The sequence below is a fragment of the Carassius gibelio genome, chromosome B5, assembly GCF_023724105.1.
Source record: "Carassius gibelio isolate Cgi1373 ecotype wild population from Czech Republic chromosome B5, carGib1.2-hapl.c, whole genome shotgun sequence".
In the NCBI taxonomy this organism is placed as follows: domain Eukaryota; kingdom Metazoa; phylum Chordata; class Actinopteri; order Cypriniformes; family Cyprinidae; genus Carassius; species Carassius gibelio.
In genome coordinates this window covers 25,503,334-25,530,133 of record NC_068400.1, presented here as the reverse complement: position 1 = coordinate 25,530,133, position 26,800 = coordinate 25,503,334, and the positions used below count along the sequence as shown (strand labels likewise).

The 26,800-nt window shown below is 35.8% G+C and overlaps 2 protein-coding genes and 1 long non-coding RNA gene across 8 annotated transcripts in view; all 3 read left to right on the top strand.

Moving 5' to 3' along the window:
- msh3 (mutS homolog 3 (E. coli)) overlaps positions 1–498 on the top strand; it is a 46,088-nt gene extending 45,590 nt beyond the window's left edge. For all 3 annotated transcript variants that reach the window (XM_052556997.1, XM_052556996.1, XM_052556998.1), the window contains one exon: positions 96–498. In XM_052556997.1, coding sequence (XP_052412957.1) covers positions 96–177 — 82 coding nt within the window. In that variant the 3' untranslated portion in view covers positions 178–498. The remainder of the gene's footprint in view (positions 1–95) is intronic.
- Positions 499–2,061: 1,563 nt separating this feature from the next.
- Positions 2,062–26,800, top strand: part of rasgrf2b (Ras protein-specific guanine nucleotide-releasing factor 2b) — a 67,637-nt gene continuing 42,898 nt past the window's right edge. For both annotated transcript variants that reach the window (XM_052556995.1, XM_052556994.1), the window contains exon 1: positions 2,062–2,670. In XM_052556995.1, the coding sequence (XP_052412955.1) occupies positions 2,395–2,670 (276 nt within the window). In that variant the 5' untranslated portion in view covers positions 2,062–2,394. The remainder of the gene's footprint in view (positions 2,671–26,800) is intronic.
- Positions 19,344–25,230, top strand: LOC127958214 (uncharacterized). 3 transcript variants are annotated; one of them, XR_008153990.1, is made up of 5 exons: positions 19,344–19,656; positions 19,911–22,593; positions 22,686–22,773; positions 23,075–23,231; positions 23,587–25,230. It is a non-coding gene; the product is annotated as an uncharacterized LOC127958214 (long non-coding RNA). The 3 variants fall into 3 exon arrangements; XR_008153991.1 differs by having other exon boundaries at positions 19,348–20,029; positions 21,033–22,593; XR_008153989.1 differs by having other exon boundaries at positions 19,357–22,593.

The window sequence follows — 26,800 nt, the reverse complement described above, 5'->3', positions numbered from 1 at the left end:
TAAAAAATAGCTCCAGAGGTATTGACACTGTTTAAACTTTTTTGTAATTGTGTGGTATGTGACCTGATATTACCCCATTCTGTCTTTACAAACAGGAAAATGGTGAGACTGTTATCTGATGCCTGGAGTATCACCAACAAGGAAGCATTGCTGGATTGGAGAAAGTGTAGTCTCTAATAATAGCATGGAGGTTTTTGCCTATAGGATGATGTTTGCAAAAACCGTTAAACAAACAGGAACTGAATATCATGTATTTGAATACATCATGTATTTCATCACCTGTTTTAACGGGAACTCAAAACAATAGATCTTACAACTATGAATGATGTCTTACATAGACACTCTCCAGGTGCTTTGGCCAGAAGCTTTGCTGGTAATATGCTGTATTTGTGACCATAGGAAAAAAAATTAACTAATGCACATTTCTAAGATTGTTAGTGTAATGCTGTATGTACATTAATTAATCTAAAAATAAAAAATAAAAATCTGTAAATTGTGGTTCATTTCATTAGTTGACCCATAAATGAGAATCATGTCATCATTTACTCACTCATGTATGATTTTCTTTCTTGGTAACCAAACAGTTTTATTTGATGTTGACAAAATGTACGTTCTACAGGAGACTGTAAGTAAAAATCTGGAATGGTAATAGGTGACAGTGTTCATTTATTAGGTAAACTATCACTTTAAGTTTCCTCAGTAATCTCATTGTCCTTCAAATGTGATGTCTGAGGTGAATTATAATGAGCCTTCATAAAAGCTGGAGCAGTCCTGTTGAGACATAAAACCCTCCTTTGTCTTCCTTACTTACATTTGCATTGTTTTGAAGTTTCCCAGGTTTGCTTTAATAATATTATTTTAAATGTCACTTAAAATTGTGTATTATAGATGCTACACTATCTTAAATACACTGACTGAACTGGATTTTAAATTGTTTGTATTATTTCAGCTTTATATCATCTAATATGCAGTGTATCAGTTGTCGTTACCATCTTAGCCCTTGATATGTCATCCTAACATCATAAAGGTAAGAATAGCAAATAAAATGAAAATGAATTTAATAATTGAATCTTGATAGAGTCTAAGAATGTCACTTGCTTGTGCATATGAAGCGTCCATGTGACAGTGATCCTTCGTCCAGCATTTGTCCCTTTTCTGACACTGAAAATGTACTTGATAAATTGGTGTCATTGAGACACAAGTGCAACATTGTCTAGCGCGTTTACTGTACATAGACAACAATGGAAGAAGAAAAAAACTGTTGCATGTAAAAACGTGTTATGTGTGAATGGCTGCTTAAGCTCTGTTCCCACCAAGGACTGTGATGGTAAATCTAAAATTTTAATTATCATTCCAATCCTATGAGAATATGGAAGTCCACAAAACAGTTATAACTATCGTCAGTTAAACGATATCATTGGGACTACTTTAAGTTTTTTTCCCAGCTGATGAGCCATAAAAACATTGGCAGCCCATCAGAATCCATCCGACTTTATAGAACTTGAGCTTTTAAAGTGGCAAATGACGGCAAAGCAGTGTAGGCTTATCATAAACAGAATGGTATTGTGTTGGTGTGGATATAGTTAACAGTAATATAATGAACATTTTAGTTTATTTATAAATCGCGTCCTTGGTGTAAACGAGCCTTTACACTTGTTTGTGTAGGAGTTTTTATACATAGTTTTTAATTTCATTGAATACTGTCTAGGCTAATGTGTTGTTTCTAATGCTGTGTGTAATTATTATTTTTTTTGTCCGTATACCTCGATTTGTAAATGATGAATATCAAGAACATTGTAATGTAACATGTACTCAGTGAAAACTGTGGCTTTTCTTTTAAAGCAAATTAATCTAACAGTAAGCACCTAATTTGAACTTGAGTTGCTTGCTGTGTATGTAGCGCACTTCGCCCCGCCTCATTAAAATATAAACACAGCCCCGCCTCCTTATTAATACCGACATCCCCCGCCTCCTCATTAAGATCTGCGAGTCTTTGAGCCGCGCTTTCGATCCGCCCACTCATTAAAACTGCGCACAAGGGAAAGTGGATCTCGGCGCGCCAGAGAGGCGCTGTCTCTTTAAGAGGATGCCAAAGCCGATTACATCTGCTCTCAACCGTGATTCTGTCTCACCGTCTGTCCACTACTGTTGCTTATTTTGCTGTACTGCATGAGCTAAACGCGTGGACACAAAGGGTTGTTCGTCGGGGTTGAAACTTTTCTTCAGGTCAGAATGGATTGGGCTCCGAACTCGTTTGGATGAGTCGCTTATGTGCAGTGCGCTTCAGCTCGGCAACTTTCCCGTGCGCATTTCTCCAAACATCCTAGGTGGAAAGTTAAAATCACATGGGATATGGTGACAAACAAGTGAATACACATTAAACCAAGACGGAAAATGCAGAAGAGTGTTCGGTACAATGAGGGACACGCTCTGTATCTCTCCGTTATCGCGCGTAAAGAGGGCACCAAGCGAGGTTATCTCAGCAAGAAGACCACAGAAAACAGTAAATGGCATGAGAAGTTTTTTGCACTTTATCAGAATGTTTTATTTTACTTCGACACCGACCAGAGTGCTCGACCATCAGGGATTTATCTTCTGGAAGGATGCACATGTGAGCGAGTCCCTGCGCTCAAGGTGTCCACTGTTGGCAGAGACGCACTTGATAAGCTGGTGAGTTCAACGCTTCTTCAATGCCAGTTTAATAAAGGCACGAATGATTGAGGATTTGGGAAGAACGAGCATTTATCAGGCTTGAACTTCTCCAAAGGAGGTAAAGGCATAGGGATAAGGTGTCTTAAAAACATGTATTCTTTTTACATAAGCGAATATGTTACCTAAACCCGCCTTTTTAACGTTTCCTTAACTAAAAAGTTCAGTTGCAAGTTGCCAGAATGCACTAAACTGGATTGTGAATCGAAGTCGCTTTCGCGAGATGAGGTAACCATAGCAACAATACGCTGCTTTAGGACTTCACATTAGTGTGGTCATTATGACATCACCATAGATCTAGATGTCACAAAAACGACAGAGTGTTGCGTTTAAAATGCCTTTTAAAGATTGCGCGTAAGGATCCTCCAGAGACTGCTCTAAAATGACTGATGTACTGTAGATACCTTTAAAAACCCCAGACCACAGGAAGTCATTGAATAACTGGCACATTTAATATACCCAAAATGGTAAAAATACTGGAGATGGAAGTAAATATCTTTCTAATTTTGTATTTTGAGTGCTGTTATCACAGTATGCTAATAGAACTCTGATGGAATTATCCCTGACGTCTGGAAATCCAGCCTAATCTTAAATTTGGAGAATAGCCTATATGAGTCTGTTTCTTCCACTCATATCATTAAAAGCTAATCGTCGTCAATGTGTTGTAAAGTATCTAATAGATAATTGGGAATGTCTTGTAAAAACAATTTCTTTGTTACGTGAAAACCTGTTGCATTGGACACCCAAAGTCCTCGTTTGAGTATCATTCGAGCAGTGCAGGAAAGTGAACATTCATTTATGCATGGATATAAGATCATCCCATCCTGAAGACCTCTATAATGTCTACACCGACTCGTGATGTCTTTGTTAATATGTGAGATAGTTAATTGAATTTCAAATGGGTTTCTGACAAAGAAATGCGAATGAAGCTTTTTGACCATGAGGAAATGTTCTCCTTCTGGCAGCATTAAAAAATGTTTATTGTTGATGGCCATTGATGTCAGATATTGATTTCAGTTAGAAACAATATTAGAGGCTCCCCCATTCAACAGGTGCAGTCTGTTACCTCTGTATCTCTGAAAATAATAATAATTATTATTTACACCAGTACTGTGCATGCAAAAGGTTCACAAGCCATGCCTAATATGGGTATTATCCAAGCTCTAAAACCATCCGTGTTGTGGTTAACACTTACATCTGCTGATGAATCTCTCACAGGTATACATTTGCAAGTCACATTCATACAGAATAATTAGGTGAAAATGTTTTTTCTTCTTAAACACAATAGTGTCTCTCTTACTGCCATGAAATGACCTCATTCAACTATTTATTATTATTTTATTTTTTTTATAGAACGATGATTTTTGAAATTATGATGAAATTATGGAGCACCACTACATGAGATAGAAAATTAACCTTTTGTAAAAGCTGAATCTCTTGAGGACCCCATGAAATCAAAGTGAGAGTTTTGTGCTTTTTGTTTTGTCAGTGTTAGTTTTGAGGTGATTTATATGGTATGTACTTCCAAATGTTAACCAAATTTACTTTTAACAAATAAATATGGGTGTGGTTTAGCTGGCACAGGTTACCCTCATGGTGATTCAAATGTTGCTTACAAAAAATAATAATAATAATACAAACCCAAGCTTGCATGAAAAACATTCACAAGGTGGCATTTTCATATGAATTCACATGATGTCTAAAAACAAGTTTGTTTTAGGGGGAAAAAAAGCATGAAGACACACCGCTAAACAACCGTAAGTGGGGTTTGAGCATATATACAGATGTATGAATAAGGGCATACAAATTCATATGTATTGCCATTATGTTGTAGCCAGATACCTTTGGTAGCAAAACATGTTTTTTGGCTGTGATTTAACTAAAGCCTACTGGTTCTGTTGATTTCCTGTATGTGTGTCCGAAACTGAAAAGTATGAACTATTGGTATAATGTTGAACTTTTCATTCATATTGTAATTAAAATGTTTTATCATATGTTCTCGGTAGCATCAAATATTGGAATTAAATTGTGTTTAAATTAACAATCTAACCATTTAGTCTACTAACCTGCTAATGAGTTAATAAGATTCAATTTCATTTTATTGATTTCCTATTACAGTTCAGCTTTGTTTCCTCTGTCTGTTAAAGGGGTCATGAACTGCCTATGTTTTTATTTTGAACTGTTCTCTTGAGGTACACTTATATTGTTATCAAGATGTTTACATAAAAAACATCATAATTTAGAAGTAATAAGCAACAGTTACTCACACTTGTGTGTTGGGATCATGCGCGTAATTTGCAGGGGGGTTAGGGGGGTCATGACCCCCCCAAAAATCAGATCCAACTAATAAAACCCCCTCAATTTTCTTTATTAATTTCAAATATGCCGCAAGTTTAACCCCCCCAATGGTAGACCCAAAGTTACGCTCTTGGTTGGGATATTACTGTCAGTTCCAATGTAACAGGCACAGCATCGTCTTTTAGTTTCAATCTTTCTAAAAATCCTGCATTGAGTTGTGTCTTGTTTTTAAACAAAACTGTGGTAAAATGAAGTGAACAAAGGACCAAGTTCTGGTCTGGATCTTCATTAAAATAAAGTTCATCAACTCTTTCCTAACATTGTGATCAGAAGGAAGGCAATGCAAAGGCACAACTTTTTCCACAACTTGGCAATGAACAGCGTTTTGTCTTTGGAGCCATCTTTATTGTTGAGTTTCTGTGTAGAGTAGACCGGTGTTCACCTCTGTCGTAAACACTACCCGCGCGAATCGGTGGGCGGGGCCAAGCAGACAGCTATGTAGAAGCAGGTGTTGATGTTCTTCTGCGGAGGCAGTGTTTAGCCGCACTATTACGTAATAGAGTGGCACATTCCACAAAATGTCTTTCAGGCAGACTGGCTTCAATATAATATATTATATGTCAAAAGATCAAGGGAAGTTTGGTTTCTCAGTTGACTCTTTTAATGGTGCTGAGCATTTTTCAAAATGATAGTAAACCATGTCAACTTAAGGCTTTCGGAAAACCAGCCATAGTAAAATCTTCAGTTTTATAGCTGAAATGTATGTAGGCTAAGTATCAGCAGTCATGTAGCGCTTTGAATACTATGCCTCTTCAAACAGAAATGAGATGGCTTTTAATCTACAGAAGTTGTATAGTTCTCACACAGAGCATGTTTGTACCCTGTATCGTCAGAAATCCTCGCTCAATCACACACCCACAGACTCCCACACAGCTGCATATAAGTATGCACACTCTCTCCCACAGACAACTAAAAAGACACAAAGGAATAAATGTGGGCTGGTCTATAAAGAGTACAGACAGGTATAGAAGCAGTCGATAGGGATACTGAAACTCCTTTGGGCAGAGAAACTCCAGAGGAATAGAAAATGTAAACCAAACAAAATGAATATGAATAAATGTTATTAGCACTGCTGTAACTGATGATCAAAGTCCATTTCCCAGTATTCATTTTTTTAAATTGAAATGACTATTTTTAATGAGTAAAGCATAACGATTTTATAGAAATGTGTAGGTGGAGATTCCCAGCTGCTTTTTTGAAACATAAAGCTAACATTAATGTCAATGAAAACCTTCCTGTGCCTGACTGATTTTATTTGTGTATTCTTATGGAGTCCAAAACTCTTTTTATGATGCCAGATTTCTGAGGATTGGGCATTTGCTGAAAATACAGCAAACAAACGCCCTTAAGCTTATAAAGACCATGGAACAATCAGACAACATCATGATTTGATTTGGAGTCTTTTGTTATGAGGTCGTTTGTATTAACTGCCTTTATGAAAGATTAATTACATCAACACAGAAATTATATGGGGTAATAACACACTTCTGGGACTCATGAAGTGCTTAGAAACAGACATGAATTATAAATACTCTATTCCTGCTAATGTTGTGCCTTGGATCAATATCATAATCTTATCATTTCTAAATAAATAATCACCTCAGAGCAGCAACAAACTTGTGTATTTGTACGTATTGTACAAGGGAACTGATTGTTATTTTGTTCAATCTTATTCATTGCATATCCTATACTGATGTTTTCAGATTCCAATGATTTTGTCTATGCGTATAGTATAAATAATGCAACAAAATGCAGTTAGTGGTAAAGCCTTTACTGTTTCCATGCAGTTTAAATGCTGCTCACACCAATTCTTTATTTTTATATCCCATACACTACCCAAAGACTCATTGATGTTTCTTGGTCTTGTGTGTAGTTCATTCATATCCAGCATATCTGATGAGCTGACAGTTTGATGAATGAGGGCCAAAGAGATGCACTGTCTGTGGGCTGAGGGTGTAATTTTCAGAAGAGACTCAGTTAATAGCTTAAAGGTTCAGAAAGAAGGGTGACAAAGTAATATTGCAACTTCTTCTAAGTATAGTTTTTTTTTTTTGACTGTCAGCATTGACATATTACATCTTGTTTTGTGTTACACAGAAGAAATGTATGTCATGTACACATGCACGTAATTTGCAGGGGGGTTACGGGGGTCATGACCCCCCCAAAAATCAGATCCAACTAATATAACCCCCTCAATATCATAACATCATTCAGATTAAAATAATATGAAATATTCAGAATGAATACTTTTGTTCGTTTTCTTTATTAATTTCATTTGCCAGCAAGAAAGATAGTATCATATTTTAAATAATCTGTAATGTAAATTAGCATGTTACCTTTTACACAAGAAAATTATTCATATGCCGCGAGTTTAACCCCCCCAATGGTAGACCCAAAGTTACGCCCTTGCATGTACAGCATTTTCATTTTAAAGAGGTCTTATGATGCGTTTTCAAGTTTTCCTTTCTCTTTGGAGTGTTACAAGCTCTTAGTGCATGAAGAAGATCTGTAAAGTTGTGAAGACTAAAGTCTCAAATCCGAAGAGATATTCTTTATCAAAGTTAAGACTCTGCCACGCCCCCCTAAAATGACTCATTCAAACACGCCCCCACATGTCTACATCACTATGTGGGAATATTTTGGCATGTCAGGGAGATGTTGTGTGTATCTAGGCGAAAGCAAAATCCCTTTATGTGGCCTTCCGAAAGTAAATGCATTTGGGAATCTTTAAGAATACTTACAACAGAACAGCAATGCGTTTTATGGATGACTTTACAACAACAATCTGGCGCATCTGAATCAGCTAATGTAAGTATCAAATGCGGAGTTTGTGCGCACATGTGTGAGAGAGAGAGAGAGAGAGAGAGATGGTCATACAGTGCCAGCTGTCTTAAGCGTCCATGGCTTGTGTCTGTCACGTTGCTCTTTCAGGCTTGAACTGATGTAAAACTAAGGACATTTCTTATTGTGAAGTACTTTGGTCAGTCTTGTGGCTGTTTAATGAGCTATATAAATAAAGAAACTTGAAACTTGATTTTGACATTGGTGTTCCATTTGATATTGTTTGTTGACAGCATCAGATCAAACGCTTGATTACTCGTAACTGACACAGCCTGAACTCAGTTAAATATAATTACTTCATCAGTACAGACCAGATGATTTATTACTCGTTTTATTGCTAATGTCTGTTTCATTACTATTTATTACTATTTAATATTACATTACTATATGACATATTTGAAAGAAAAAAAATGACATCATTCAATTTCGATTCGGTTCAAAAGCTATTGCTTAATGTCATCTGATATGTAGTGATTTTTTTTAATTAAAAATAATTAGTCTGTTGTATCTCTTGAAGCTGTTCTTATGTAAGGACACCTGAAAATTGCCTTTAACCCCACACAAGTAATTAATGTTAGTGTGCTGCTAGTCTTATTAAAGATTATACTGAGAAAGACAGATGCCAATAAGCTTGTGTCTCTAACAGCAGTAATATCTCATTATTATTGATCGGTTTACCAAGGGACTGTGACCAATCTCTGATATAATGTTGTTGATATGGTAAGACACACTATATCATAGTGTTAGAAATGTTTGTAAGGGTTCAGTTCAATCCAAGTATACATGGAGCAGCACTTTACAGCACCAGTAGGCATGCTATTCTCACAATGTCTGTGGCTTCGCTTATCTGAAAGTAGGCATTAATGTGTGCTGTGCATAGGATTGATATAATCTGACTGAGACTACGACATGTAGATAATCCTTTCCAGTGAAATAAAACAACAAAAAACAAGAACAAGAAAAAGAGCACACTTTGAGTAGGTACAGAGCTATAGAAACATGAAAGAACAGGAATGTGTTTTCTGAAAATTGGTTTCAGACCGAAAACATACTCTGAGCAAATACGAGGATGCAAACACTTCTAGCTATGCAAGCTCAAGGTTGTGCGTCATCACTGCAGTTCAGTTGTAACTGCAGTTTCATTTTGCAGTGGAAATACACAGTGCTATTTCACCACTTAGGGGTGTGATAGATGAAATAATTTTTTTTGTAAATTGGCACCATTCATTTACTGTAATTAATGCCTTTACGATTAATGTAGCACACACCTTAAAAACATTAAAAATGAATGTGTTTCATGACATGAATTTGTTTTTCCAATTAGGGAAAATACATACGTCGGGAAATCCCACATAATTCCCAGCAGATCATGGGATTGATGTGTTGTGGAAAAAAGTTTAAGTATTCTGACCTTTTCTGATTTACTGCACTTCACTCTACAACCTGTTTTATTGTTTTAATAGTCCTGTTCAGGCCCAGATAGTGCACAATAATGTTTTTTTTACAACATGAGCTGATATAATAATAAGCACAGCTAAGATAATGGGGCAGCGAAAATACTTTTTAAAATGGAAAATGTTGTAGTGAAAACAAGCAGGTGTTTCTGATATAGTTTAATTTGATCTCCATGATTAGCAAGAAAGGACAGACATGTGGAAAGTGACATCTGTTTTTTCATTGCTTTTAATGGCAGTTTGTTTTGCCAGACTCTTGCTATTAACAGTACACAAAAACTGTCAGCATTATATGATTCTTCTTTCTGGGAAATATAATACGCATCCATTAAAAAAAAAAAAAAAAAAATGGTGTGACGTATCTCTGCTCCAAACCCCTGTGAGATGCAAAATTATTAAGAGAGTATAACTGGGGACCAACAACTGTTTGGTTACCCACAATCTTCAAATGAAAGAAAAGAAAGAAACAAATACAGGTTTTAAACAAGTTGAGAGTGAGTATATGATTAAAATTTTTTTTTTGGGATGAACTATTCCTTGAACATTAACTAAACAATAAAATACGAAGGGAAATATCGTTCACTGCTCTTGACTGAAGAACTTTAATACAGTTGCTTTTATTAGAATCAATATATTATATATACAGTGAAGTGTATATTGTTTTATTTTTATATCTGTTCATTTAATTTCTTGAATGCAACTGCTCCACCTGTTTCTGACAAATAAAGCACTGTTTGTTTTATTAACATGTTATGCCTATTAAATGTGTATAATTGTTCTTAATTTTTAATAACAAAGACAAAATAATGATACAAATTTGTTTTTATCTCCGCTCACTTCGGCCTAAAGGTCTGCCATTTTTTTTTATTTGATATTTTCTATCTTTATAATGATTTGTTTTTAAAATAGGGAGATTCGTTTGGCTGTACTGCTCAGATAACTTACAAAATAGCAACATGACAAAGAATCGTGATCAAATGATTAATCATGATTTCCCTGGAAAAAAAGTGATATGTTATTGTTGCCATATTGCCCACTCAGTGTTCCCTCCAAAACAAACGAAATATTAAACCATCCACCTACCCTAATATTGATCTGTTAATATATGCTGAGCCATGACCATGGACGTCATGATGATATTAGATTACACATTTGCTCTCCTGACTGCAGTTATTAATAACATTAAAGAATGGCTGCGGGCTGTCTCATTACTGTTCACACCCGAGTGGGAGTTATGTCATCCTGTTGCTGCCATCAGCCTCTGAGATACGCACAGCTGGAAACGATGCGCTTGTGTTGATAAAACATCATGCTAAATAAGCAGTGATTTTATCAACTAACCTTGTATCTGATGATAAAGATTTCTGTCTGTGACTGAATAAATGTAGAAACGTCTAGACACAACGGTGATCTCAGGAATAGGGTCACTGTTAATCTTAAAATTACGTAAAATGAAGTAAGAAAAGGCACCAGTGTAGTTTGTCTAGTTGATTTGGTGCAGACACTTAAAACTGAGCTCGTGTCAATAAAATAGAACGTGATTTATTTTAATTTGCACCTACCTTTCAAATGTTACAGTGAAGCTGCTGCTATTATTGAACAGCTATTGTTAATTATTCATATTAAGAGACTATTTCCAGGGCAATTATCATCCTTTTTTTTCTCTCTTTGGCATCTTATGTAAACTCGTCCATCTTCACACAAAAGCAGATGATCACAAATTTTCATACACTTTTAATGTATGAAATTTATCACGCCCCATGACAGTTCCACCACCATGGCGCCACGAGAATTATCATTACCATTACCATCGGAAGAACGAGATCAGACATAATGTGAGTCTTTTCAAAGCGTATTTGCTGAAAATGTATTTGAGCATTAAACTACAGTAGTTTAACAGTCAAAGTGATTTCGTCGCTGTGTTCCTTATTAACAAAACATTTTGTGAGGAAATCCTCCAGCTCAAGATATTTTTTCTATTTTTTACTAGATTAAGAGGAGAGATGGAGAAACGTATTCCCAGCTGTTCAGCTTTGATAATTGGCCTCAGAAATAAGCTCTAGATTGGGAGCATTAAACTGACAGTACCCCAAGAAAAATATTGTTTTGGGATGTGAAGCCTGCTGTTTAGTTGCTTTGTGTTATTGCAAATCATAATGTTTTTCTTTAAAGAGGTCATGTAATGCATTTTCAAAATGATTTTATTATGTTTCCCAAGGTGCACTTATAATCTTTGTATGTTTTTTAGTTACTTATTTATTTCCTCATCAAAAATGGTCATAATTTAGATATTAATGGTCATTTTCTACCCTGAATTTAGCCCAAAATGAGCAGTACATGTGAACTCTTTTGAAAACTTCTACTGTGTTTTTACTATAACAGCCAGCAAGATAAATTAATAATGAAAAGTGTTGATTATAGTATTATATTTAGAACTACTACTATTTGCATAAAAGGTCCCAGTGCTCATGATGCAATGATCTTCCTATTGTTTTGCTGACCATTATTATAAAATTGCCATATATATATATATAAATATATATATATATATATATATATATATATATATATATATATATATATATATATATATATATATATATATATATATATATATATTAGCAAATACAAATGGAGGCACAGAAATTGCACACTTCAACTTTAAGGATGTGATTTTACATGTAATGAAAAAGTAAGAATCAATTCAATCCACATATTCTTCCATATAATGAACACTTTTATAACAATCTCCCATAATAAGTCATAGGAGTGTAAGTGCTGGACATTAATCAAATGGAAAAAGATTTGTGAATACTTTCATCAGTTTTACTTTTCAAAAATTTTCCTGTGATTCCCAATCACTGCCAAGTGTTTTATTTTTCAACATATTGTTTAAATTCCCTTTGAATATTAGATATTTCTCTGTGTGCTCAAAGGGTTCAAAAATGTTTCGCCACTGGTCCACATGTTCAAAGACTCTCTGAGATATCCATAGTCTGTGTTGACAAAGTGTGATCAGTAGGAGAACACTAAACTAAAGGATCAGAAAAACAGACCAGAGACAGGGTCTGGGAGCCTGATGTTTGTACTGCCAAAACCCTTCCAAAAATAACAGCTTAAACCAGCCTAAGGTGTTTTTCTGTGAGTGTATGAGTGAAGTGGAGTGACAGCAATTTCTCCTCTTGCTGAGAGTGTTCTGTAATCACTCTACTCCAGCCACACTCTGGGTTTTCCATTTCACCAGTGATAGAAATGAGATTTAATTTTTTTAATATATATACAAACAAAGTTGAGCTTTGGGTTCCCTCTGTGCCAATCAGATACTTTAGTTTGCTAGTCATAGTATGTTTAAATTGTCTACCTGACCAACCAGCTGATTTCCCAACTGTCATGTGCCAAAACCCTTTTAAAACCACCACAAAAGACCAGTCTAAGCAGTATGGCTGTTAGATCAGCATCGTTGCAAAGGAAGAATGAGTTCACCATATCAGCTGGTTTATGCTGTTGGTAAAGATTGTAACAGCTTATACAACAGATTTCTAAACACTACATGACTTTGTTGATGGTTACAGAAAAACTTTCAAGTTATTGCGAACCCAACAAACTTACATGGAAACATGCAGCTCATTGCTAGGAAATGCATGGCACATGAAAACAATGTGGTTTAAAATAGTTCACAAGATGAAACGTTTGATATCTGTACATAGGACAGAACCATAGTTTGAAGCTAAAAAATCTGTACCCTGAGCAGTTTAGGAAGTCATGGCCTAATGGTTAGAGAGTTTGACTCCTAACCCTAAGGTTGTGGGGTCGAGTCTTGGGCCGGATATACCATGACTGAGGTGCCCTTGAGCAAGGCACTGAACCCCCAACTGCTCCCCGGACGCCGCAGCATAATTTCTGCCCACTGCTCCATGTGTGTGTTCAAAGTGGGTGTCTGCACTTTGGATGGGTTAAATGCAGAGCATGAATTCTGAGTATGGGTCACCATACTTGGCAATATGTCATGTCACTTTCACTTTCTGTCTTAACTCCAACTGACTAAAATCTGCAGACTGGATCTGACTATCGGAAGCTTAGCGTCGACTTATCCAGACTGCAAATCTGGGCAAAAGTTGTATACTGTATTCCAGCCTTTATTTCTTCAAAACTCAAACATTATTGACAGACCACTTTATTCTCTGTGTTAAATATTACATGGATGTCAAGAAATAATTGAGGAGGGATATTACAATAGATTCTATAAAAACTTGATTGAAAGCTTGAAAAATCACCCTGAGAAAAAGCAGGACCTGCTCCGTTTATTTTACTGTCTGTCATAAACATACCACAAAGGTGTATTATGACAGCAGCAAATATTGCTTTGTGATTGATTGCTTTATATCTGGCTGTAGCTGCAAAGATAACTACAGACATAGCACACCACTAAACCGCATGATTGTAAACAGTATCAGTAAGCACCCAGCAGGAGTGAGAGCAGAAAGCATCATCTATTTCATCCAGACGGCGAACATCAACACTTTTCCTGAAAAACCAACAGCAAAGCTGACAACACCATCCCTTCTTCCTTCCTCCCATGAGAGAAATGAATAAAACGGACAAGTGCTGCTATCAAAACAAATATGTGTCCTTCTTAAACCAACCTCCATTCCACTCTGTAAAATAAAGATTTCCCCCAAAAAATATATGTGGTCTCCCAGACCAGTTAAGCTCAATCTGCTCTGTTTTGCTGGTTTTATAGGGTTTGCGTGCTTGTCAAGCAGGAAAACTGGCTGATTGACAGGCTAAGTGTTTAAACCAGATCAATCCAGCTGAAATCCTCTTAGGTTGTTTATCATTGTCATTTACAGTGCTGAGATGATGCCAAATAATATTTGCAAAAAGTGAGCCAACTGACAATGTCCTATAAGCGTAATAGACGAGGAAGTTTAAATGAAGGTGCTCAATAAAAAAAAAAAATGGTTCCCCGACGAAGAAGCTTTCAGTAAACAGTTCAACAGTTCTTAATTATTATTTTTTTTACATGATATTTATTGGGGTTTTTCTTAAAAAAAAAAAAAAATAAGATAACACAAAGTACAAAATACAAATTGAATAATTCTTTCCATGTCACAACCCTATATCACACCATAAACTTCCCTCCCTCCCATAGTGCCACTAATAAACCATAAACAGATTAAACAAGAAACGGCATTTAAAGTCATATGAAATATATATGAAAGGAAATTGCCCCAGTGTTTTACAAACAGATCTTGACGTATCTTCAAACAAAATGCTATTTTTTCAATAGGTATATAGGATGATACTTCTGTAGTCCACATAAAAGTAGTAGGTGTTTTAGGGTCCTTCCACTTCAATGTTATTGATTTTATTGCTGCTAAAAGAGCTAATCTAACAAACCTCAGATTAATTCCCTTTCGTTCATCCGGTAATGAAGTGACCCCCATCCCGATAAGCCTGGGCTCCCTGGGCATATTAGTACAGAGAGGGTGGAGAGGTTGGATAAGCGACCACCTTGCTGAGTCTGAATGTAGTATCTAACTTAGATATTTGAAGAAAAATTTAGAGGGGAGGTGTGTACATGAGTGTATGAGTGAGACATGAGTGTATCCCCCTCGTAAAGTCCTTCGAAAGTCTGAAAACCACAGTCATACCATTGTTTGGTTATGCCATCTTTAAGAGCTGGGGGTAGGAAAAGATAATAGTAAAATGCAGTGGATCTGAACAAAGTTTGTTTTCATTGAATCTTTTTCCTGAGATCTGTACAAATTTGACAAACTTTCTTTAAAATCTAAAGAATTATTTTTTTTTTTCATTATAAAGAACCGTTTGTGGAACGGAAAGCTTCTATGGATGTTAAAGATTCTTCACAGAACCATAGATGCCAATAAAGAACCTTTATTTTTAAGATTCACTCGTTCCAAAAGTGTGTTTTGCAGTGATGCCATAGAAGAACCATTTTTGGTTGCTATCCGTTCTTAAAAGAACCATTATTTTCTTCAAGTGAAGAACATTTTAATGACCTATATATCCTGTTTTTACTATAAATAACCAATGGAAAGAATCCATGGATGTTCTTGATGGAGCCAAAAATGCCAATAAACAAACTTGATTTTTAATATAGGTCCGATTAGCCTCTGTTTTTTCTGCTTTGCTGGTTTTATTGGAGGTTTGAGTGCTTGTCAGTTTGGAAAACCTGCTGGCCGACAGGCGAAAACTGTTCAAACTACATCAAACCAGCAGAAATCACCATAGGCTGCTTTTTGCAACATATTATCATCATTTACTGTGCTAAGATGAGATCATGGCAGATATGATTTGCTAAAGGCAAGCCAAACGTATTCATAACACAACTCCCGTCAGCCTAATAGACGAGGAAGTTGAAATGAAGACTGGCAAGGCGCTGAACGAAGAAAGCAGTAGTAATGAATGCAGAGCAAAAAGCATTATAGAGCATGGTTCTTGCGCAGAGGACTGTGTTGTCATGGAAACAAAATTTGTTTGGTAAAGTGAAGGTTTAAATATATGCTTGACACTTGTTAAGAAATGTTATGCAAGAGGTTCTGTCTCTCTCACCCACCCGCTCTGTTTTTCTCTTCTGTAGGCTTGGCAGATTTCCTGAGCAAATTACTATTGCGGATACATGCAGCGATGAATTTGTGTATTGGTGGAGGGTTCGGTGACTAGATTTAGAGGTGTTGGGCCAAACCTTCACCCTGCTCACCAGGCCTGTTGGTTTGTGTTGGCCTTGGGCACTAATGTGGCGGCATAGTTCAGTGCCCTCCTGTGAGTCGAACAAGAGTGTTCTGTGTGTATGGCTTCCATATAAGCGCTCAGCCCAGAATAGACACTCTTCATATAATTCAATGCTTCGGGGCATGGCCTTGTTAATACAGGGCTTCAGAATTTCACAAATGTATGACTTGTGTGAGGAAATAGGTTAGGAAATATTTCAGTCAGAACGTTCCAGGGGGAAAGACCGACATAACTGCTTGAGAGTGAGGGGTCGACACCGGTCCATTCTCGCCCGCATTGAAAAGAGCTCATGCGTGTAAAGGGGCAGAGTGCCGATGATTTACTTTATTAGGTCAGTGTCCATGTGGGCTACTTCTCCTCTATTTTTATTTATTTTGTTCCTAGAGAATATTTGCCTCTATTAATAGTATATGTTTTTGTAATTTATTTAGGATTATTGTTTTTTTTTAAATCTAGAATTAGAGTGATATCTAAACTTAAGTATGACTGCATTTATGCACAATCTTGCACTGCTTATATTTAATAACCAGACAACTTTTAGGTCATGCAATGAACATTCTGTCATCATTTACTCATGCTTAAGTTGTTCCAAACCTGAGTTTATAATGTTAGTAACCAAACAGTTGACAGTAGCCATTTACTTCCACAGTATGGAAATATAATATGGAAGTCAAAGGCTGCCGTCACCAATTGGTTATCAACATTCTTCAAAATGTTTTCTTTTTTTGTGTTCAGCTGAAGCAATGGAATCATACAGTTCTGGAGAAACCGGAGGGCGAGTATGATGACAAATTTTTCAATTTTGGGTGAACTATCCTTTTTAATTTCACAAATGGTTTAGATGAATCCTGATCAGCATAAAGCTGTGACCAGATTTTTCTCTGCGTGTAAACCAGCATTCTCACAGCTTATTCTTTAAATTACCAGCTGAATTATCACTGTTGTTATCACTGTGCTTCATATTTTTGCAGAAATCATCATACTTTTTTTAAGTTATTTGAAATAGAAATCTTTTGTAACATATTAAATGTCTTTACTGTCATTTTTGATCAATTAAATACATATTTGCTGAATTAATTAATTTTAAAAAAGAGAAAGAAAAAAATGACCTCAAACTTTCTAATTTTAATCAACATGATCAAAAGGCTCAAAGGCTGAAACGGAGTTGAAAATCTGTGGCCAGTGGGGCATCTTTATTGTTGAGTCCTGATGTGGTTTTCTTGCTTTGTCTGGTTTTTAAAATTAGCATATTTTTGATAGTTTTCAGTCATTTTTTTTCTATACATGTACAGTAAATATACTCGTTACCTAACTGTCCTAAACATGTCCTGAAACGATTATCATATGTTGATTTTATGTGATCTTGTGTTGTCAGAACATTTTTCATTTATAGAATTTGAACTCCTTTTTGAGTAAAATCTTATGGTTTTTCTTAGTGAGTGTTATGAGTTTGAGCAAATTACTTCCTGTTATAGCAGGAAATGTCAGCATACACTAGAGCCTTGCAAAAACCATTTAAACGATTACTCCAGGGCTTATGATTGCAGAGATGTAATATTGTGTTCTGTATTAACTCTGATGTCTGTGTATTTGTTTTGACTTTGTTTTTATCTCATCCTAACCCCAAGGCTGCTCACAAACCTCTTTAGTCTGTTGTTTGAAATAAAAGCCTCTGGATGCTGCGAATATTGTAGCTGGTTTATACCTTTGGTACAATAAGTTTTCAATTGTTAACATTAGTTAACTGCATCAATTAATATGAACAATACATTTACAGCATGTATTAATCTTAGTAAAAAAAAAAAATACATTTTAACATTAACAGAAGCTAATAAATGCTTTAAAAATGTATTGCTCATAGATATTTAATTTTAGCTAATGCATTTAAAGGGATAGTTTACCCAAAAATGAAAATTCTGTCATGAAACCCAGAAACGTAGTAAGGACATTGGTAAAATAGTCCATGTGACAACAGTGGTTCAGCTGTTATTTTACGAAGCTATGGGAATACTTTTTGTGCACAAAAAACTATTTATTTATAATGACTTAATTCAACAATTTCAATTGCGCTGCTATCTATGCAGGGTCAGAAAGCACTCAGATTTAATCTAAAATATCTTAATTTATGTTTTGATGATGAACAAAGGTCTTACAGGTTTGGAACACATGTATGAGTTTCTTTCTGCTGTTAAAAACAGACAAAAAAATATTTTAAAGAATATTGCCAACTGAACAGCTGGTAGACATGGACTTCCATATAGCATTTTTTTTTTTCATACTATGGAAGATAACGCTACTGCCAATTGTAGTAAAAAATAAAAAAAGAGAGAGAAAAAGAGAGTGAAAGAAACCTGAGGGTCAGTAAATGATGACAGAATTTCTTTTTATTGGTGTGAACTAGCTATCCCTTTAAGTGGGTTCTGCTAAATTTACCAATAGCTTACATACACTCCCAGAAAAAGATACAAACTTTACCTTATTTACCCCTAAACAATAAAAATGTAGTAATATTAGTACTTTAAAAGTACAAATTAGTACCTAAAGTGTACATATTAGTAGGATACCACCCCAGTGACAGTTTTGTACCTTTTGTTCTATGAGCGTAGAGATGGTTTTGTGTATGTAAGAATGCCTAGTGCTGATTTTATCCTTCTGTTTATGTGCAACTTAAACGCCCAGAGAAGAGTGCAGGAGGACGTCCGGAGAGGCAGCCAGCCTGAGAGACTGTAAATAGATCTAGGGACGGTTACATAAGGCCTCTCATGCCTGTCTGCACTCTCAGAAAAAAAGGTACATGGTGGTACAAATAATGTTCCTCGAAGGACGGTTTTGTACCTTTTTAATAATTGTACCCTAAATGGTACAGGAAAGACCTCTGATGAAACTGTTTGGTACCTTTTAAGGTACATCTGAAATGAAGGTACAAAATTGTTCTCACATCAAGGGTACATTGAATACCTGTCAACCTTGACAGACAGCTCCCTTATTATTACATTTGCAAATAGCATACAATCTCTGTGAACGAAAATGATTAAATCGTAAAGATATGAATCATTTACAGATTAAAATATTTAAATGAGTTTATACAACTGTCTTAAATGACATTATCATAACAGTTCTGAAAATAGTGCTAAAAACATGTGAAAACCACTAGGAAACAGGTTTTGTGATATTTATAAAACAAAATACATGCAGTTTTTTTAATAAATATTTTAATAGACAATCATGATTAAATACATTTATCATTGGTATCCACGCAATTTGTCTTTTGCTTTCCTTTGCAATCCAACCAAATTACTGTTTCATGCACGATTGGTTGCTGTGTTAAATAATTTGCATAGCAACAAGACACTGATTGGTCGAATTCGGCATCGCTGCTGCAGCCGTTACGGAATTTTCTGTCATTACGGAGAGCGGGAAGAAGCACTTCTGAAACACACGTCCAGGCATTTTGCTTCTGTCTTTTTCGACTTAAAAGCTCAAAAATATTAAGAAGCTGGATTTAAATGATCAAATAGTTTGTAGACGAAATGTAAAGGTGAGTTTTGATTATTTGTGTTTATAGTTTTTATATAATTAGTACATGTGACAAACAATTTAAATGTTTCAACTACTCAAAGCGAAATTAGAAACGTAAATTTAGCATATACGACAGCATGCAATGCTGTTATCCATTTGTGTACACGTTTTGACATTTTTAAAGCAGTTAATTACTTAAATATTACGTTACAATACACAATATGTCATAGGCATAGCAACACGACATTGATTGGCCAAAGAATTTTCAAACAGAACGGAGAGCGGGAAGCAGACGACCATGGCTTTGTCGTCGATGTCGTCAGAAGAACTCCTTTTAAAATTAACAGAGGCCGGACTCGAATTCTCAGAGGAAGAAAAGAGAAAATTCAAAGGTGAGTTTTATATTTAATCCAATCAAAAATGTATAAAATGTTACAGCTATTTAAGCATGGCATTAGCAAGTTTATTTAGCTTATGTACGAATCCAGTGCTATTAACCGTCCGCTTATAGTATAAAGTGATTTAGTTTGTGTGCTGCAATTCTGGTAAATTAAGTTATGCCTGGTTCAGATTAATTTACAAGATTTTTGTGTCAGTTATGATAGTCACGGTGTCTCGCCCACACACACTGTCGCTCACTCACTCGCGCACACACACACACACACACGCACACACACACACACACACACTCACTGTTGTTCGCTCACATACTCGCTCACTCTTGACAGAACCGTCGTGGATGACCGTTAAAAATTAAACATGCTAGTCGTGATGTCGTGAAGCATCGCACTCGCGACATTGTTTGTCGCCTATTATGAAAGTGACGTGACATTCAGCCAAGTATGGTGACCCATGCTCAGAATTCGTGCTCTGCATTTAACCCATCCGAAGTGCGCGCACACACACAGAGCGGTGAACACACACACACTGTGAACACACACCCGGAGCAGTGGGCAGTTATGACACACTATACGAGATGAAACTATTGAATCTTGCGTCCCGACGCCCGTTGTGGTTTATGAATCCCCACGACACCCTGCGTCAAACTGATCTGTTAAATGTTATCGTGTAATCTGAACCAGGCGTTAATTTAACGTTTGACATTCGTTACACATACGGTTTCATACCTATTAAACTCTGTGCATTTCATGTTTTCAGCCCAAACCCAACTCTGATATACAAATAACCTCCGTCTTGTGCATGTTCAAAAAGTAGATATCTTGCAAAAGTCCAGACAAACTTGTGACGTGTGTTCTTTGTGTTCTGCCCATCAATCTTTCCCCGTGTTTAAAATAGTGTGATTAACGTTACCTGATTCTGCCCTATCTATAAGTCATATACATTTCATTCATTGTAAGTTTTTTGAAACTTAGCAAATGTCTCTTTGACTCTTAGATTTTGAAGTTGATGGGGAAACTGTCAGTGCTGGACTCACGGATCACATGATAGCACAACTTTTTGAGAAGTCTTTTAAGAAGCAAGTTAAATTTATCAAACTTATCCAACAACTTGAAGAGAACCAGAGTGAAGAACCGTCTGAAAGTCTGACTACACCTTCAGCTTTGAGGCAAGTATTCGTATTGTTTTATTTATGTTCCCTTATATTTTCTTCTGATTGACTGATTTTCTTTAAGTCCTTAAATTTTGTATTATTTTTTTTGCCAGAATGACATTGATGTCAGTCTTGATAAAGCACAGTAAAACTGCACTTCAAAGTCTGAAAGATTTCACAGAAGTAACTTTATTAGAAGTCTATTAACCCAAACTCTGATGCTTCAAAACTTCAATAAAGAGATCGTAAAATAAGTCCAAATGAATTAAGTCGGTTAATTAATTTGTTTATTTAAAATCTGGCCATCATTTTATGTTACAAAAAGTGCATAATGCTGCTTATTTTTGTTGGTTTCGACATATAACTCTGTGAAGTGATTTCAGTATATGTGAGTACTTTTTGAACATTCCAGAACATTTTATCAATAGCTGCGTTTACATGGACACTTGTAATTTAATTGATGGCTCAATCGGACTAAAAAACCTTAATGTAAACACCTTAATCGATCTGATTTAGCTTGATCCGGATGAAATTTAGATCGGATTGAAATGGGCGGTTTATCCCTTTTGTAATCCGATCGAGAGAACCGGATTGAAAACCGAAACTGAAAGGACTGTGCAATGACGTTAAATAGCGTAATGACGTATGACGCGTGGAACGAGCTGTTCTTCCTGTTGAATAAAGTGTCATATTAATAAGTTTCCCGTCATTCTAAAATCCTAATTTCACTCGCGTCTCTGTGAAGTGAAGCAGGACAACGTCCCACCAGTCCTTGTTTTGGATTCTTATCCAAAGATGTCTGGTTTTGGCCGTGGTGAGGGGCATTTTTCCTGCGTGATCAATAAGCAGCACGGCAAAACGGTTAATCTGCTCTAAATTATGACCAGAGACAAATTAATATTATGTCTGCTGTTTAAAACAAATAAATAACCAATAGAGGAGAATATTTATGCACGAACAGCCGGAAACTCTGTATATTTGTGCAGTGTGCGCATGTCAAAACATCAAATCTGATTTGAAACTTGTGACACATAAACGCGCACATCAACCTGATTACTTTATTTATCATTCATGTAAACACCTTGTTCGGATTCATCAATTGTATTTATTTCATTCTGATTGTGTCCATGTAAACGTAGCTAATGCTGTTAAAATTCAGAGATCATTTTGGTCACTATAATCGTGATATGAACATTTTTGTACTGTTTCATCTCTATTCTGTGTCATTCCTCTGTCTAAACAGCCAAGAGCAAAGAATTTCAGCCCCATTCCTCGTCTTCTCACTACCAAATTCCCAAAGGATGTTCAGTTAAAATTGGATAACAAAGAATCACGTCATAAGATCAGCACTTACCGGCATAAAATTGTACGAGTGCTGCACGAGACTATGGCTCAGCACACACTGTAAGTTTAATAAACACTATTTTGTTTTTTAAATTCCAAACCCTGGTAAACATTTGTAGTAAATTTGCGCACTTTTTTTAATCTTCTGATAGATATCCTTCAAACAGTGACTATGTTTGTGCAGTCAAGGCTCTTATCTCCAAATACCCTTACCTGAGAGATGCAGAGGGAAATGGATATGTAAGTCAACTGTTTAATATTTATTTTTTAGACATTAAAGTAATATACAATTTATAGACATGCTTAAAAGGTCATGAAACCTGCTGTTTCAGCACCAGTTGGTTCTTGCTACAGTTAATTTTTTTTTTTTTTTATTCTATTATGGCAATATTCACTAGTTCAGTGCTGAAAAATAGTATAAAGTTCCCATTAGAGCATGGTGTGTGAACTGTTGCTTTATACTATGGTGAGAAAATAAATAACATTAATTAAAATTAATTGTTTTTTGTTTTTTTTTTCGTATTTGTATTTGTTATTCCAGGAAATGGGTCGAATGCATGCCGTAAATTTAAGCCGGTGTTTCCAGGATTCCTTCAGCAAAATTGTGTCCAATGTTTTGAGTTTGGCTAAGGGGAAATCCGTTATAGAAGCACATTACATGGATGCCAGAAGAGAAGCTGTTGCAGAGAGTCTTTGTGGTATGCATGTTTTCCGTTTAGACAGCTTGTATTGAAAATACAAATTGAATATTGTACGTCTTTATACAGGCTATAAGCTGCCCGGGGGGCGGGATGTTAAATCACTAATTCGAGAGTAAAACGTTCACATTTTTTAAATAAGAAATTAATAATTATTTTTTAAAAAGTAGTTTTCGGCCAAGTGCATCTAGAAGTTTTGGCCCTGAATTTATTCGGTGCATCCCTGAAAGTAAGATGATATAAAAACTATTCTGGCTTAAGTGTAGATAGACAGTTGTAACTAGTCATTGGGAATATGAATTTAATCCAGATTTCCTTTTGATGTTTGTAATATTGTTTTTTCCATTCTGTTTAGGAAGAACCAGCCACACCATATCCCACTGTACAGATTTTGGGAGCGTCTAACTGGAAACAGGTCTTCAGCGAGAAGAGAATTTTCAGCACTGTGAAAATGAAGGGATCTTTGCTGAGCAGTTGGGGTGGAGGACAGTGTTCTCTCTGCTTTTTGCACGTATTTTGTATTCAACCTTTCGTCCCTCATACAACAGGAACACACTACTCTTTCTCCAAAGGCATGTGTTGAAGCTAACTGCACCTGGTGACAAACCATTGCCAACTGCTGTTGTCAGGATTATTTTATCTTAGACTGAGAGGATGCCACGACCCTATGCATGTCCAAATTGTTCACAGACATTCATGAATATTGCTGCTTCCTTAAGCAAAAGACACCAATTCAAACAGTGTTGGGAGTTTTCATCAGAAAGCATGTTGAGTGATTATGAAAAAGTGACTGGAACAAGCATACGCACTCCATTTACATTTTTACCCAGAGAGCTTCAAAATACACTTAAAAGTCACAAAAGTTGTCAAGCCATAGATTTTGCAGGTAAAACACTTCAACGTGTAAATAATGTAAAGTACAGCACCAAAGATGTGTTTGTTATTGATGTTGTGCATACAGAGGAAGTTCCTTTATTCTTTCAGGTTAAGTACGTTTTCAGTGTAGATACATTGTGGATACTGTGTGGGAAACTGTTGCTCCCACAATCGTTTGACTCTCATTTCCATGCATTTCGTGTTTCAAATGATAAGGATTGGTTTTGTGTGATGCCAGCAGAGGAACTGGACCAACAGGCACTTGACCTTTATGTGGTTGATGACCATTTGTATGTAAGAGCCAGATATGCATAGTCACTCACCTACAAAACATTAGGTTTACATCTCATTAAAATGTTTATAATGTTATACATAATTTAATTACTCCTTTAAAACTGTTAATGTTATGTAAATTCAAGGCTATTGTGTGGAAGTTAAAAATTTAAAAGTCTAAGTTGTATTGTGAATAGCTTGTGAATTTTTATTGTAGATTGGAAAATGAAATTGACATTTGACATTTTAGTGAAATATTTTATATTATAAATGGAGAAATGTTTTTATGTTCTGTTAAAAAATTTTAAATCTTCATTGTAAAGTGTACAGATGTATTTACAAAACAAGAAATATTTGAACTTGTAACAAAGTATTCAAACATGTATTTATGTGTATTGTGAATAGCTTGTTTTTTTTTTTTTAGATGGGAAAATGAAATCGACATATTGTGACAATTTAGTGAAATATTTTGTAGCAAATGGAGAAATGTCCTGTTAAAAATGTTTGAAAACTTCATTGTAAACTGCAGAGATGTATTTTACAAAATAACCTGTAACAAAGTATTCAAATACAATGTATTTATGTGTATTGTTTCTCATATTAAATTGATTTTATTCAATAGAAAAATGGCCTTTAATAGTTCTTGAAGGAACATATTTGACACGATTAAGGTACAAAAGGGCTTGTCACTGGGGTGGTACCTTAAAGGATCAAATTTGTACCTTAGATAAAGGTACAATATTGTACCAGTAAGTAAAAAAAAAAAAAGGTACATTTTGGTTTTCCATGGTACAAATCATGTCCTTAAAGGTACAAACTATAATGGTACAAATTTGTTACTTCACATTAAGGTACAATTTTGTACCAGTAAAAGGTACTGCCCCAGTGACAAGGGTTTGTACCTTCTTTGGTACAAAATTGTACCTTTTTTTCCGAGAGTGTGTGTTAGAAAACACTGAACGCTTAATCCCTTGAACTTGACTTCAACTGCAGTTTTCAGATTATATATCCGCACTAGGGGTGTCCCCGACTAAGGATTTTCATAGTCGATTTGGAATTTTCGTATCTTGATATTCGAATCATATGTTTGGGGGGCGGGGGAAAACACACTGAGTCAAGTCAGACATCCGACAGCCATAATTACTGATGTTAACACACAGGAAAATGTGTAACGAACACATTGCAGAAATAAACGGAGTAAATAATGTTTTTATGTTTTGATTAAAAGATAGTTAAGACTAAACGTCAATGAAACCCTAACAATTCACAATTTGTACAATAGTGCTCTCATTATAAAGTTAGCCTATGACAGTCTATTAAAGATCACATTTTTCGTGTTTTTTGAAGCTTTGATTGTGTTTACAGTGTGCAATATAACATGTTATCATGTTTTGCGTGTAAAAAAACAGTATTTTTCACACAATTAACTTATCTGTATACCGCTGTTTTCACTGTCATAAAATTGGTCTGATGACTTCCTTGGTCTATAAAGTCCCTCCTTCAGAAAAACGTAATGAATTCTGATTGGGCCAGCGGTTCCTGTGTTGTGATTCGACACCAGCTGAGCACATGCCATCCTCCTGGAAATGCGATTGGACTAGTTTTGGAGTAGTTTTGAGAAGCCTGCCAATCCTGATCTGAACGCACGTGCTTGAGATGTACTTCTTTTACTGTCTATGTGTACTTTCACTTTTTCAGTTTCACTTTCTAATCACAGAATGCCTTTACTGACGAGATGCGCATAAAAATCACATTCGATTTTTTGCACAGCCCTACCATCTAGTTAACAAAACTAAACAGCATTGCCCTTTGTGTAATAAGTTACAGAAACTGTTAAACGCACCAACTTAGATAATAAAATACACTTACCTTTTGTGGTCCATAAACAACGCCTTCTCCAGACAAAGAGGGAACTGCTCCATCTTTCAGGAATAATCTTTGTGCGAATCCGGCATTAAACTGATTGAGATTGAGGAAGCTGTCGTGGGCAAAATGTGCTGCACATAGTTTTACATGTGGATTTTAATTTTCGGGAACCGAGTTAAACATAAATTGTAACCATTAATCTCCAAGTCCCTGTGAAACCCAAACAAAGGTGATTGGACTCTAATGAAAATAACAGTGTTTCAACGACATGGCGACAAACACAACTCTTCTTTCTTCTCCATGGGAGCGCAACAAGACCACGCCCCCTTTTTTGTTTATTCCTGTGGGCGGAGGTTAGTCAAAAAACTGTTTTAGTGATGTCATTACTGCAGGAACCAGAGGGCTGTAGTCCAAACTGGTTGTTTGATGTAGGCGAATTCTGTTAAATAAAATATCTCACTTGGCATTGAACTGTGAGCTTTAGAATTTTACAGATATTATTTATACTCTAACAACAACATTACACACTAACTAAAGTTTAAAACATGGGATCA